The sequence below is a fragment of the Myotis daubentonii genome, chromosome X, assembly GCF_963259705.1.
Source record: "Myotis daubentonii chromosome X, mMyoDau2.1, whole genome shotgun sequence".
NCBI lineage: Eukaryota > Metazoa > Chordata > Mammalia > Chiroptera > Vespertilionidae > Myotis > Myotis daubentonii.
The window spans coordinates 110885148-110900418 of record NC_081861.1 but is presented as its reverse complement, the minus strand read 5'-3'; the positions used below and the strand labels follow the sequence as shown (position 1 = coordinate 110900418).

Sequence of the window (15271 nt, the reverse complement as noted above, 5' to 3'; positions counted from 1 at the left end):
TTTTATTATTATAGATTATTTACTACATGTATTTTCTTTTTTTTTAAATATATTTTATTGATATTTTACAGAGAGGAAGGGAGAGAGATAGAGAGTTAGAAACATCGATGAGAGAGAAACATCGATCAGCTGCCTCCTGCACATCTCCCACTGGGGATATGCCTGCAACCCAGGCACATGCCCCTGACCGGAATCGAACCCGGGACCTCTCAGTCCGCAGGCCGACGCTCTATCCACTGAGCCAAACCGGTTTCGGCTACTACATGTATTTTCACATGTATTTTCTCATTTAATCTTGATGACAAATTTATGACCCAATTTATCAAACTCCAAAGATAAACTTTACATAGTTCATATTATTTGCCCAAAATCTCAGAGAAGACAAGAGAAAGAACACAATCCTTTGTGCAGCAAAATATAAGACCATGAAATGAAGAAAAGGAAATGGGAAGTGTAATTCATCTTAAACACCGGGGACTGCCCAGTGAAAAACAAGTTATAGCCTATAAACATACGAAATGATCCAAAGACTGCATCACCATGGGACTAATGTTTCAGTTTCACTTACAAAATGCATGCCTAGCACCGTGCCTTTCTAGCACAATAGCACATTCTCAAAGGATATTTGCTAAATTGAATTCAATTGACTCTCAGATTGCAATTAGATAAACTTCCTGGTTGACTGTTTCCATAACTCATTTATTTTTCATCACAGTATTTTGAAAGAAGGCAAGTACTTGCTAGGTTACACAGGAACCCCCTCTTCCAAGATTCACAACAAAACCTAAGGAAATTTATTTATAATTTCTTAAATACAAATAAAGTTTTCTAATTAGAGGAGACTTGTAAAATGTATTCCTCAACTCAGTTCATATAGTGGTCCTCTTGGTCTCCTAAATCCTAAATAATCACTAAACTAACTCATTTTGTGAATTATATTAAAGCTTCTAGAGGCTCACTGTTATTTCCAATCTGGTCACTGCCAGTGGTCGGCAAACTATGGCTCGCAAGCCACATGCTGCTCTTTGGCCCCTTGAATGTGGCTCTTCCACAAAATACCGACTTCTGCACATGGGCCATGAAGTTTCAATCGCACTGTACATGCGCCCCCGCACGTGGTATTTTGTGGAAGAGCCACAATCAAGGGGCCAAAGAGCTGCATGTGGCTCATGAGCCGCAGTTTGCCGACCACTGATCTAGTCCATAAGAAGATACTCTTAAAATTAAGGATACTGGTAATATAAGTGGCTCAAATATACGTGGTAGAAAAATTCCAAAGCTATCAGGCAAAATTCCTTTTCAGTGGGTTTTTCTCTTTCTTATTAAGAAATTTTAACTCAATAACTAAAAAAAAGAAAAATAAGCAGAGGAATTATATCTTCAAGATGGTTTCAATGCAAACAAATAATAGAATAGATGCTAGGTCAGTATAAATGACTGCAAGTCTCTTAATGTCCTCTTTCAGTCCTATTTCATTGTGGGGAATTTTTTACTCCAGCATGGTTTCAGCAACTCACAATGGGGAGAGGCCCACTTGTTCACTGTGAAGTTATAACCCCTTCTTTTTCCAATCTGTCTTTTGAGTTCCTCCAGTTCTGAGTAGGTACCTGCTCTGCTGTTCTGCTTGGCCATGAAAATTCCTTTTAGCTTTACAATTATCCTTATCCTGGCTGACACTGCAGTTCTTTCTTCCCAATGAGTGGCTCCAGCTTGAGGTGGCCCAGCCATAGCTATGGGAATCAGCTGTTCACTCCCATCTAATAGGCATGAGTAGAGTGCTTTGATCCCTACACCCTCCTCTGGTAACCTCAACAGCTGGAGCATGAAGTCTTGGATTACAAACCAGTGCCCCCTCACTGAAGCAGTGGACAGAGACTGAAAGCACCAACTCAAGCATCAAAGGAATTAAATAACAAGAGAGGCAGGGTCATTTTTAATGGGGAAAAATGTTATCTTCAATGACCAGATGCACATAAATGCTACTTTAAAAATGGATTTAATGATTCTACAATGTCATTGTGCTAAAAATACCACGTGTTATAGAGAAAAAGAATCTAGGACAGAGTCAAACTGATGTTTGTTTGGGATCCCTTCAATAGAAGCCTATCTCCTGCTAGCCCACTGTTTATCCCCACCACCTAAATGACAAAGGTGCAATGAGGCAGCTGTGATTTATAAATGCCCAGTAGGAATTCAGTGATGCTGTAAGAGAAGTAATAGTCCTGTACTGTCACATGTTTACCCTCTTCCTCAGTGAGTCATATTTAATCACACTTCAAAAAAGTAAGAAGTAGATCACACTACAGTTCCCTTTACATGTTATTCTTTTGCTTTCAATGAACCCATTAACCAGTTCCATTGTAGGTAGATTCTGTCTATTTATAAATGTAAATTCTAGATTTTTAAATTCTATAGCACTATTCACAATAGTCAAGATATGGAAACAACTTAAATGTTCATTGATAGAAGAATGGAAAAAGAAAATGTGGTATGTGCATACAGTGAAATATTATTTAACCTTAAAAAGAAGGAAATCCTGTAATTTGTGACAACATGAATGAACATGTAGGATATTATGATAAGTGAAATAACCCAGTCACAGAAGGACAAATAATGCATGATTCCACTTACATAAGGTACTTGAAATAGTTAAACCCATAAAAGCAGATAATACAATAGTAGTTATGATGGGCCAGGGAAGGGGGAAATAAGGAGTTGCTATTTAATGGGTATAAAATTTCAGATATGCAAAATGAACTAGTTCTAGATATATGCTACACAGTATAGTGACTGTGGTCAAAAGTATTGTACTAAGCACTCAAACATTTGAGAGGGTAGATCTTATGGTAAGCATTCCTATAAAAAAAAGAAAGAAAGAACCTGGCGGACATAGCTCAGTGTTGGGCATCGACCTATGGACCAGGAGGTTATGGTTCAATTCCCAGTCAGGGCAGATGCCAGGTTTGTGGGCGTGGTCCCCAGTGTGGGGGGCGTGCCAGAGGCAGTTGATCAATGATTTTCTCTCTCATCATTGATGTTTTTATCTCTGTCCCTCTCCCTTCTCTGAAATCAATAAAAATAAATAAACAAATAAATCCTATCTAATAAAAGAGAAAAATGGTAATTGGCGTACGACCGCTACCCTTCCCATTGGCTAATCAGGACGATATGCAAATTAACTGCCAGCCAAGATGGCGGCTGGCAGCCAGGCAGCTGAGAACAGGAGGCTTGGTTGCCCCAGCGATGGAGGAAGCCAATGGCTTCGGGCCTCTGAGCTCCTGAAGCAACAACTCCAAAAGATACACTGTATCAATTATAGAAGCTAAAAGATGGCAGTTAATTTGCATACTCAGGCTCCAAGCAGTGGAACAAAGCCAAACAGCCCTGAAATCACAGAGCAGAGAGGCCTCACTGCCCAGGGATCAGCAGAGCCAGGAGGCCTCAGGGCCCCAGGATCAGAGGATCCGAAAGGCATCCTGGCCTGGGATCAGCGGAGCTGAGAGGCCTCAGGGCCCCAAGATCAGCGGAGCTGAGAGGCCTCAGGGCCCCAAGATCAGAGGTGCCGAGAGGCCTCAGGGCAACAAGATCATTGGTGCCGAGATGCCTCAGGGCCCAAATATCAGCGAAGCCGAGAGGCCTCAGGGCCCCGGGGTCAGCCAGCCAAGAGGCCTCAGGGCCCAGGGACCAGCGTATCCGAGAGGCCTCAGGGCCCCGTGATCAGTGGAGCCGAGAGGCCTCAGGGCAACAAGATCATTGGTGCCGAGATGCCTCAGGGCCCAAATATCAGCGAAGCCGAGAGGCCTCAGGGCCCCAAGATCAGCAGTGCCGGGAGGCCTCAGGGCCCCAAAGTCAGCGGTCCCGAGGGGCCTCAGGGCCCCAATAGAAGTGGAGCCGGGAAGCCTCAGAGCCCCAATAGCAGCGGAGCCAGGAGGCCTCAGGGCCCCGGGACCAGCGTATCCGAGAAGCCTCAGGGCCTCGAGATCAGCGGAGCCGAGAGGCCTCAGGGCCCCAATATCAGCGGAGCTGGGAGGCTTGAGGGCCCCAAGATCAGCAGTGCCGGGAGGCCTCAGGGCCCCAAAGTCAGCGGTCCCGAGGGGCCTCAGGGCCCCAATAGAAGTGGAGCCAGGAAGCCTCAGAGCCCCAATAGCAGCGGAGCCAGGAGGCCTCAGGGCCCCGGGACCAGCGTATCCGAGAAGCCTCAGGGCCTCGAGATCAGCAGAGCCGAGAGGCCTCAGGGCCCCAATATCAGCGGAGCTGGGAGGCTTGAGGGCCCCAAGATCAGCAGTGCCGGGAGGCCTCAGGGCCCCAAAGTCAGCGGTCCCGAGGGGCCTCAGGGCCCCAATAGAAGTGGAGCCAGGAAGCCTCAGAGCCCCAATAGCAGCGGAGCCAGGAGGCCTCAGGGCCCCGGGACCAGCGTATCCGAGAAGCCTCAGGGCCTCGAGATCAGCAGAGCCGAGAGGCCTCAGGGCCCCAATATCAGCGGAGCTGGGAGGCCTCAGGGCCCCAAGATCAGCGGTGCCGAGAGGCCTCAGGGCCCCAATATCAGCAGAGCCGCGAGGCCTCCCAGCCCCTGGATCAGCAGAGCGGGGAAGCCTCCAGGCCCTGGGATCAGCGGAGCCCAAAGGCCTCCCAGCCCGGGATCAGTGGAGCCGAGAGGCCTCAGGGCCCTGGGACCAGCTTATCCGAGAAGCCTCAGGGCCCCGAGATCAGCGGAGCTGGGAAGCTCCAGGCCCCGGCATTAGTGGAGCCGAGAGGCCTCAGAGCCCCAATATCAGCGAGGCTGCGAGTCCTCAGGGCCCCGGGAACAGAGTATCCGAGAAGCCTCAGGGCCCCAAGATCAGTGGAGCCGAGAGGCCTCAGGGCCCAAAGATCAGTGGAGCCGAGAGGCCTCAGGGCCCCAAGATCAGCGTTGCCGATAGGCCTCAGTGCCCAAATATCAGCGGAGCTGGGAAGCCTTCCGGCCCCAGGTTCAGCGGAGCGGGGAAGCCTCCAGGCCCCGGGATCAGTGGAGCCGAGAGGCCTCAGGGCCCCAATATCAGCAGAGCAGGGAGGCCTCAGGGCCCCAAGATCAGTGCTGTCGAGCGGCCTCAGGGCCCCAAGATCAGCAGTGTCGAGTGGCCTCAGGGCCCCAATATCAGTGGAGCCGGGAAGCCTCAGAGCCCCAATATCAGGGGAGCCAGGAGGCCTCAGGGCCCCGGGACCAGCGTTCTGAGAGGTCTCATGGCCCCAACATTAGCGAGCAAAGAGGCCTCAGTGCCGAGAGGCCTCAGGGCCCCAATATCAGCAGAGCAGGGAGGCCTCAGGGCCCCAAGATCAGCGCTGCTGAGCGGCCTCAAGGCCAAAAGATCAGTGAGCCGAGAGGCCTCAGGGCCCCAATATCAGCGGATCCGAGAGGCCTCAGGGCCCCGAGATCAGCAAGTCGAGAGGCCTCAGGGCCCCAATATCAGCGGATCTACAAGGCCTCAGGGCCCCGGGACCAGTGGATCCGAGAGGCCTCAGGGCCCCGGGATCAGCGGTGCCGAGAGGCCTGAGGCCCCAATATAAGCAGTGCCGAGAGGCCTCAGGGCCCCAATATCAGCGGAGCCGAGAGGCCTCCCAGCCCCGGGATCAGCGGAGCGGGGAAGCCTCCAGGCCCTGGGATCAGCGGAGCCCAGAGGCCTCCCAGCCCGGGATCAGTGGAGCCGAGAGGCCTCAGAGCCCCAATATCAGCGAGGCTGCGAGTCCTCAGGGCCCCGGGAACAGAGTATCCGGGAGGCCTCAGGGCCCCAAGATCAGTGGAGCCGAGAGGCCTCAGGGCCCCAAGATCAGTGGAGCCGAGAGGCCTCAGGGCCCCAAGAGCAGCGGTGCCGAGAGGCCTCTGGGGCCCAATATCAGCAGGACTGTGAGGCCTCAGGGCCCCGGGAACAGAGTTTCCAAGAGGCCTCAGGGCCCCGGGATCAGCGGTGCCGAGAGGCTTGAGGGCCCCAATATCAGCAGTGCCGAGAGGCCTCAGGGCCCCAATATCAGCAGAGCAGGGAGGCCTCAGGGCCCCAAGATCAGCGCTGCCGAGCGGCCTCAAGGCCAAAAGATCAGTGAGCCGAGAGGCCTCAGGGCCCCGAGATCAGCAAGTCGAGAGGCCTCAGGTCCCAAATGTCAGCTAGCTGAGAGGCCTCAGGGCCCCAATATCAGCGGATCTACAAGGCCTCAGGGCCCCGGGACCAGTGGATCCGAGAGGCCTCAGGGCCCCGGGATCAGCGGTGCCGAGAGGCCTGAGGCCCCAATATAAGCGGTGCCGAGAGGCCTCAGGGCCCCAATATCAGCGGAGCTACGAGGCCTCAGGGCGCCGGGACGAGTGGATCCGAGAGGCCTCAGGTCCCCGGGACCAGTGGATCCAAGAGGCCTCAGGGCCCCGGGACCAGTGGATCCAAGAGGCCTCAGGGCACCAATATCAGCGGAGATACGAGGCCTCAGGGCGCCGGGACCAGTGGATCTGAGAGGCCTCAGGGCCCCGGGACCAGTGGAGCCAGGAGGCCTCAGTGCCCCGGGATCAGTGAGCCAAGAGGCCTCAGTGTCCAGGGATAAGCAGGGCCGAGAGGCCTCAGGGCCCTGGGATCAGTGAGCCAAGGGGCCTCAGTGTCCAGGGATCAGCAGGGCCGAGAGGCCTCAGAGCCCAAAGATCAGCGAGCCAAGAGGCCTTAGTGCCCCGGGATCATCGGAGCCGAGAGGCTTCAGGGCCCAAATATCAGTGGAGCTGAGAGGCATCAGGGCCCCCGAATCAGTGGAGCCGGGAAGCCTCAGAGCCCCAATATCAGCGGAGCCGGGAGGCCTCAGGGCCCCAAGATCAGCGGAGCCGAGAGGCCTCAGGTCCCCGTGATCAGCGGAGCTGAGAGGTCCCAGGGCCCCAAGATCAGCGGAGCAGGGAAGCCTCCAGGTCCCGGGATCAGCGGAGCCGAGAGGCTTCAGGGCCCCAAAATCAGCGAGCCAAGAGGCCTCAGTGTCCAGGGATCAGCAGGGCCGAGGGCCTCAGAGCCCAAAGATCAGCGAGCCAAGAGGCCTCAGTGCCCCGGGATCAGCGGAGCCGAGAGGCTTCACGGCCCAAATATCAGTGGAGCTGAGAGGCATCAGGGCCCCGGAATCAGTGAGCCAAGAGGCCTCAGGGCCCCAAGATCAGCGAGCCAAGAAGCCTCAGGGCCCCGGGACCAGCGGATCTGAGAGGCATCAGGGCCCCAAGATCAGTGAGCCAAGAGGCCTCAGGGCCCTGGGATCAGCAGAGCCAAGAGGCCCCAGGGCTCAGGGATCAACGGATCTGAGAGTCCTCAGGGTCCTGGAATCAGCGAGCCAAGAGGCCTCAGGGCCCCAAGATCAGAGGTGCCGAGAGGCCTCGGTGCCCCGGGATCAGGGGAGCCTCGAGGCCTCCAGGCAGCGGGATCAGTGGAGTTGTGAGGCAGCGTCCGCCCAGGAGCCAGAGCCCAGGCCCCTAGATTTACCACAGGACCCTTCACCCCTGCCCTTGCCCTGCCTCCGCCGCAGCCTCCCTGTCCAGCTGCTGCCCCGCCTGCCCCACCTGCTCAAGTCCAAATCTGAGGCCAGCCTCCTGCAGCTGCTGGCAGGGCCCGCCACCCAGGGGGCGCCCCCAGCCCCCAGCTGCAGCCTGTGGGAACTCTGCTTGGCTGCCACAGCCATCAGCCCATCAGGACCACTCTGCTGCTTAACTCTCAGGCCCTGAGCACAATGTGGAGCTGCCATGCCTGGAGGGCGGGGTCCGGGGCGGGTGCATGTGTGCCTGGTGCAGCGGGACTTGCTGGGGAGCCGACCGCCTTCCCAGCCGGGCCTCAGGCCTGGCGCCCAACGTGGAAGGACCGCAGTGCGGCCACCAGGCCCTGCAGGCTGCCCTGAAAGTCACACAAAGACAACCTTCTACTGGAGGGTAGGCATGTGGTGCTCCGGGAAGATTCCGGAGGTAGGGAAGGAAGGTCATGGAAGGGAACAATTGCAAGAGGAGATCCCGAAGGTTCTGAAAGCAGAGGACCAGCTCCTTGCAGACCTGAGCTCCGTGTGGTCCTCTTTATCGGCCCTGGCGGTGGGAGACACAGGAGGGGGTGATGGACCGGGGCTGTGCCCAAGGAAGACTCGGAGGAAGCAACGTGTGGACAGGGCCAGGCGGAGCAGGCAGGCCCATGCGGATCCCGCTGGAGCACAGCCAGACCCCAAGGCGACCACCAACGCAGGCCCCAGGGAGAAGCGAGCAGATGCCACTCCACTCGCTGTAGAAGACCATTGAGCAGAAAACTAAAGAAACCGATTTTACATCATTTCCCAGGTGGAGAACAGTTGGCATGTAAGCCCCTGACCAGTGCCCAGCCTCTCCTGTCTGTCTATCTCACTCTTAGGTACCATGTTCTTTGTTCTCTCTTAACTACAACTCATTTTTAAACTAGATTGCTTTTAAAAGAAGACTAAATAAAGTTTCCCTTAAGTTATTTAGGCGGTGCTGGGGCTGCTGGGGACCTGAGAGAAGACACAAACATGCAGCCCCAAGGCCCACCACCTGGGTGCTGGGGCCCTGATCAAAGTCCCGCAGCCCCAAGCCCCGCCATCAAGGTGCTGGGGCTGCTGGGGGTATCAGAGACACAAACCCGCAGGCCCGGCACCCAGCAGACCCAAGGCCTTCGCGGCAGCACTAAGGAGTAGCAAGCCAAGCGGTAGGAAGCAGCAAGCAGGTGGGCAGTAAGGAGGGAGGGGTCCCAGACTGCGAGAGGGCACATGCTGGGCTAAAGGACCCCCCACCCATCCCCAGTGCACGAATTTCATGCACTGGGCCTCTAGTTTAATATAACCACCTGAATTTACTAGTGAAGAAAGTGAGAGCTCCAAAGTCAAGACCATTTTTACCAATGGTTGGTAACAAAATTTGTATGAAAATATGATTTGCACTGAGTCAGGCACCCTGTTCTGTTAGTCACATCTGTTGGGAAAAAAATAGAATTTCGGAATCTTCTAGAAGATTTAGCAGTTATCCTATATAATAAAAAGCTAATATGCAAATTGTCCCCTTGACTGGGAGTTTGACCAGTAGTTGGACCAGGGGATGGGGCCAGCCAGCCAACCACCTATGGCTCTGCCCCTTAGCTGGCCCTGCCCCTGATTGGCCCCCCCTCCCCAATCAGGGGCAGGGCCAACCAGCCAACCACCTGTGGCCCCTCCCCCCAGCTGGCCCCATCCCCAATCGGGGCCCCCACCCCATCAGGGGCAAGCCAGCTGGCCAACCTTCCACATCCCTCCCCCGCTCCACACACCCCCCCCCCCCGCCACCCGGCTCGATGGCCCCGATTGGGGCGGGCTGGCCAGACCCCACCCATTCACAAATTTGTGCACTGGGCCTCTAGTTTTCTTATGAATTAAAATAATTAGGTAAGTACACTGGAGATATTTTTAGGGATTATTGTGACACTGATCACTGGGTGAAAATGGAATATATTGACTGGGATAAGCTTGATAAAAACTATGTTTCATTTCAGTACAACTATTTTAAAACAAGAAAAGTGCCATTGTTGTCTACTACCAAGTCCTTTAGAGAAGACACAGATGGACATGGCAGGCTATAATAGAATCTAAACTTTAACCAACACATAATATCTATTTTCCCCCCACAGAATCTCTCACTCCGTCATTTTCAAAACACTTGACTTTATTAAGGAGTTTACACACAATACAATATTGAAAGCTTAGTGGTATTATTAAATAATCAGTTGTCTTCAAACTATCAGTATGTTTCCAATGCTTTTCAATAAGTATCTTGAACACTGCATATCTTTAACTTATCTTGAATCTTCTGGTAGTCTGGCACAACTTCTTTTCACTGCAGATCTTAATGAAACTCCTTGGGTTTTGTTGAAATAGTTTTGATTTGTTTCCTGTGTCTCTATTTTGTTCACCTAACTTGTATTTTTTGGCCATTGTTACAAGAGCTTCTGGGATACTTTGATTTGATCTTTCCAGAATTTTAATCAATTCAGGGGCAGTCTTCCAATCATTTTTCGTCATGAGAGTAATGGACGTGCCAGTCTTTCCTGCTCTTCCAGTACGCCCTACTCTGTGTACATATTCTTCAATGTTTCTTGGGAAATCATAATTATACACATGTGTGATATCATCAACATCAAGACCTCGGGATGCTAAGTCAGTAGAAATCAGTATTTTCACATTTCCATTTCTAAAGTCATCTAATGCCTGCTCACGGTCACTCTGTTCTCTGTTTCCATGCAAACATTGTACAGACAGGCCTTGGACACTTAAATCGCTGGATAAGTTATCAGCAACAATTTTTCTACTGACAAACACGATGACTTTGGCTTTGGGTGACAGGCTGCATAGGAATTCTTTTATAAGAGATCGTTTTTCTTCTTCTGTGGTAACAATTATATTTTGCTTCACTGTATTTACAGCAACTAGATCCAGAGTACCAACATAAACGATCATAGGCTCTTTCAAATAAGTTTGTGAAAGTCGACGAATGGCATCTGGCCAAGTTGCACTTGTCATAATCATTTGCCGATCTGGGCGCACATCTAATAAAATCTTCATTATCTGAGGTTGAAATCCCATGTCTAGCATCTTATCAGCTTCATCTAAGACTAAGTAGGTTATGCTTCTAAGGTTGACAAAATTATTCATTTGCAGATCATTCAGTCGCCCAGGAGTTGCAATAATGATGTCTATGTCTTTGGCAACGTCTTTTATTTGTTGTTGTCTACTTCCACCACCGTATATACAAATACTTTTAAGATTTTTATATGCATACTTAGAACATTCATTTCCTATCTGGAGAGCTAATTCTCTAGTCGGTGTAAGGACTAGCATGCCGGGACCATTCCTCTGTTCTCTGGGTGTTGGTTGAGAACTGATGTGAATAAGCCCAGGCAATAAATAAGACAAAGTTTTGCCTGTTCCAGTTTGGGCGACTCCTACAAGATCTATCCCTTGTAGAACAATTGGCCACACCTGTGATTGAATTGGCGTTGGCTTTTGAAACCCTGCTTTTTGAATGTTTTTCATTATTTCAGGATAATTCTGGAAAGCGTCCTCAAATTTAATAGTTGGGTTGGGGATAGACCGTTTTTCACCATCTTTCAAATCATCACAAGTTATATTGAAATGTTCCTTTCTCCAAAGATCTGCCTGCATTTGAGACAGAGAACTTGTTGCTTTGGATTCTATGTAAAAGTCTTTTTTAATTGGTGCTAAGTCTTCCCATCTTCTTTTCTCCCAGTCTGTCACTCTTGCCTTAATTCGATCCCAGTCTATCAGTGGTCGAACTTCTCTAACAGTGTTATCTGTGGTTAAGTCTCTTGCAACAGCTGGTTGGGTTGCAGCAGTATTAACAGTGCATTCTGAATATTGGTAGTTGCTTCCCTGTCTTTCAACAATAGTCTCTAGAATTGCTTTGGCCTTTGCTTGCATATCCTTGCTGCCAAAAATGTTTACGTCTGCTTCGGAATCACCCTGTACCGGTATGATCTGTATTTTCGTGTTTGTCGTACTCTGAATGTCTCTTATTTTTGATCCGCCATGACCAATCACTGTACCAATCAGACTTTTTTTTATTTTAAAAACAAGAGGAGGGCCTTGGGGGCCAGGAGCCCTAGGCTCCAGGTGGCTGGAGGAGCTGCCCCAGCTCTGGCCTCTGCCACCTCTTCCTCCCCTGCCATCTCTGTAGGCCCTGCCAGCCCTGGGATCCCTTAGGTTTGTCTCTGCCCACTTCTGCTTTGGGGCCCAGGCCATTGCTACATGGTAGAATTGGTACAGACTTATCGCCTACCACCAGTTGGGAGATGTGGCCTCAGGTCTCTTTCTCTTCAGGCTCTGGAGAAACAGACCATACTGCCTTGTAGATAGGTAGTTATATACCCGTTACCTAGGGAAACATTTAATGTGATGTCACGGAGGGATGGCCTGACCAATCACAGGCTTGGGACTAGGGTGAGGTAAGCAGGTATCTCTGAAGCAAATTTAAAGTGACACTCACTCTCAGAGGTTGAGCCTATAGGCCTTTACAGGACCTTGAGAGTGAGTGTTTCTGCAACATGGGTGTCATAGGTGCCTCCATTGCTCACTTCATGCTAATTTTAGCTCAGTTTGGGAGCAGATTTGAAGCAAGCCATGAACTTATCCACATAGTTTTGCTTTTTTTTTTTTTTTTTTAAATAAATCAATTATTTCCACAGGAAGAAATATAGTGGATTTGTTTGTTTCCTTAGATCCTTCTTCTTTTGCCAGTTACATCTTCATGGCATTTTTCTGTCTTCATCAAAAGTTGAAGTTGCACAGAATAGGTTTGATTCTCCTTGTATCCTTGTATATGTAAGGACCAGTGTCAAATCCCCTTAAGGTTTCTGTTCATCAGGGTTAAATTCCTAGTTTTCTAAAATATTTCTTTTCTTTTCTTTTCTTTCTTTTTTTTTTTTCTTCTGTGGCTGTAGGCCTGTCATATATGGCTTTTATTATGTTGAGGTATGATCCTTCTACTCCCGCCTTGCTGAGAGTTTTTATCAAAAATGGGTGTTGGATTTTGTCAAATGTTTTTTCTGCATCAATTGATATGACCATGTGTTTTTTTTTCCTTTCAATTTGTTTATGTGATGTATCACGTTTATTGATTTGCGGATATTGTACCATCCTTACATCCCTGGGATAAATCCTACTTGGTCGTGGTGTCTGATCTTTCTGATGTACTGCTAGATCCGATTTGCTAAGATTTTGTTGAGGATTTTGGCATCTATGTTCATGAGGGATATTGGCCTGTCATTCTCTTTCATTGTGTTGTCTTTACCTGGTTTTGGTATTAGGGTGATGCTGGCTTCATAGAATGAGCTTGGAAGTGTTCCTTCCTCTTGAATTTTTTGTAGTAGTCTGAGGAGGATAGGTTTTAGTTCTTCCTTGAATGTTTGGTAAAACTCCCCTGTGAAGCCGTCTGGTCCTGGGCTTTTGTTTGATGGAAGCTTTTTGATGACTGCTTCAATTTCTTCCATAGTTATTGGCCTACTGAGATTTTTAGATTCTTCCTGATTGAGTTTTGGGATGTTGTATTTTTCTAGGAATTTGTCCATTTCCTCCAGGTTGTCTAGTTTGTTGGAGTAGAGCTGTCCATAGTATTTTTTAACAATCATTTGTATTTCTGTGGGGTCTGTTGTTATTTCGCCTCTGTCATTTCTGATTTTGTTTATTTGGGTCCTCTCTCTTTGCTTCTTGGTAAGTCTGGCTAGAGGTTTGTCAATTTGTTTATCCTTTCAAAGAACCAGCTCTTGGTTTCATTGATTTTCTGTATTGTTGTTTTTGGTGTCTATGTCATTTATTTCTGCTCTAATCTTTATTATCTCCTTCCTTCTGCTCACTCTGGGGTTTTCTTGTTGCTGTCTTTCTAATTCTTTGAGTTGTAGATTTAGATGATTTACTACCATTTTTTCTTATTTTTTGAGATAGGCCTGTAGAGCTATAAACTTCCCTCTCAGGACTGCTTTCATTGTGTCCCATAGGTTTTGGATTGTTGTGTTTTCATTGTCATTAGTTTCCAGGATGTTTTTGATTTCTTCTTTGATCTCATTGTTAACCCAATCAATATTTAATAACATGCTATTCAGCTTCCAAGTATTTGAGTATATGGGGTTGTTTTTATTGTAGTTTATTTCTAATATTATGCCATTATGGTCTGAGAAGATGCTTTTTATGATTTCAATCTTCTTGAATTTGGGGAGACTTTGCTTGTGACCCAATATGTGGTCTATTTTTGAAAATGTCCCATGAGCATCAGAGTGGAATGTATATTCCGTGGATTTGGGGTGAAGTGTTCTGAAGATGTCTATTAAGTCCATCAAAGAATTTAGAGGTGAAAGGGACCCCAACATTATCCTATCTAATAAAAGAGAAACATGGTAATTGGCGTATGACCGCTACCCTTCCCATTGGCTAATCAGGACGATATGCAAATTAACTGCCAGCCAAGATGGCGGCTGGCAGCCAGGCAGCTGAGAACAGGAGGCTTGGTTGCCCCAGCGATGGAGGAAGCCAATGGCTTCGGGGCTCTGAGCTCCTGAAGCAACAACTCCAAAAGATACAATGTTTCAATTATAGAAGCTAAAAGATGGCGGTTAATTTGCATACTCAGGCTCAAAGCAGTAGAACAAAGCCAAACAGCCCTGAAATCACAGAGCAGAGAGGCCTCACTGCCCAGGGATCAGCAGAGCCAGGAGGCCTCAGGGCCCCGTGATAAGTGGATCCGAGAGACATCCTGGCCCCGGATCAGGGGAGCTGAGAGGCCTCAGGGCCCCAATAACAGTGAAACTACGAGACCTCAGGTCCCCGGGATCAGCGGATCTGAGAGGCCTCAGGGCCCCGAGATCAGCGGTGCCCAGATGCCTCAGGGCCCAATATCAGGGGAGCTGGGAAGCCGCAGGGCCCCAAGATCAGCGAGCTGAGAGGCCTCAGGGCCCCAATATCAGCGGAACTACGAGGCCTCAGGGCCCAGGGACCAATGGATCCAAGAGGTTTCAGGGCCCCGGGATCAGTGATGTCGAGAGGCCTGAGGGCCCCAATATCAACGGTGCTGAGAGGCCTCAGGGCCCCGAGATCAGCATGCTAAGAGGCCTCAGTGCCCAGGGATCAGTGAGCCGAGAGGCCTCAGGGCCCCAAGATCAGCGGCCCGAGATGCCTCAGGGCCCCAATATCAGGGGAGCTGGGAGGCCTCCCAGCCCCGGGATCAGTGGAGCGGGGAAGCCTCCAGGCCCTGGGATCAGGGGAGCCCAGAAGCCTCCTAGCCTGGGATCAGTGGAGCCGAGAGGCCTCAGGGCCCCAAATTCAGCGGAGCTGGGAAGCCTCCAGGCCCCGGGATCAGTGGAGCCGAGACGCCTCAGGGCCCCAAATCAGTGAGCCGAGAGGCCTCAGGTCCCCAATATCACTGGGACTGCGAGGCCTCAGGGCCCCGGGAACAGAGTATCCGAGAGGCCTCAGGGCCCCAAGATCAGTGGAGCCGAGAGGGCTGAGGGCCCCAAGATCAGCGTTGCCGATAGGCCTCAGGGCCCCAATATCAGCGGAGCTGGGAAGCCTTCCAGCCCCAGGTTCAGTGGATCGGGGAAGCCTCCAAGCCCCGGGATCAGTGGAGCCGAGAGGCAGCAGTGCCCCAAGATCAGCAAGCCGAGAGGCCAGAGGGCCCCAATATCAGCAGAGCAGGGAGGCCTCAGGGCCCCAAGATCAGCGCTGCCGAGAGGCCTCAGGGCCAAAAGATCAGCGAGCCGAGAGG

General features: G+C 50.6%; 1 protein-coding gene across 1 annotated transcript; it reads right to left on the bottom strand.

Annotated features, from left to right (window-relative positions):
• Window positions 1–9792: 9792 nt before the first annotated feature.
• On the bottom strand, window positions 9793–11760 carry LOC132223618 (probable ATP-dependent RNA helicase DDX53). The gene has a single exon (XM_059678705.1). The coding sequence runs from the start codon at window positions 11758–11760 to the stop codon at window positions 9793–9795; it is 1968 nt and encodes a 655-aa protein (XP_059534688.1).
• Between the last annotated feature and the right edge of the window lie 3511 nt (window positions 11761–15271).

What these genes read in the sequence shown, in the direction of transcription:
- LOC132223618 (XM_059678705.1), bottom strand. Translation starts at nt 11,760, where the DNA reads ATGGCCTGGGCCCCAAAGCAGAAGTGGGCAGAGACAAACCTAAGGGAT.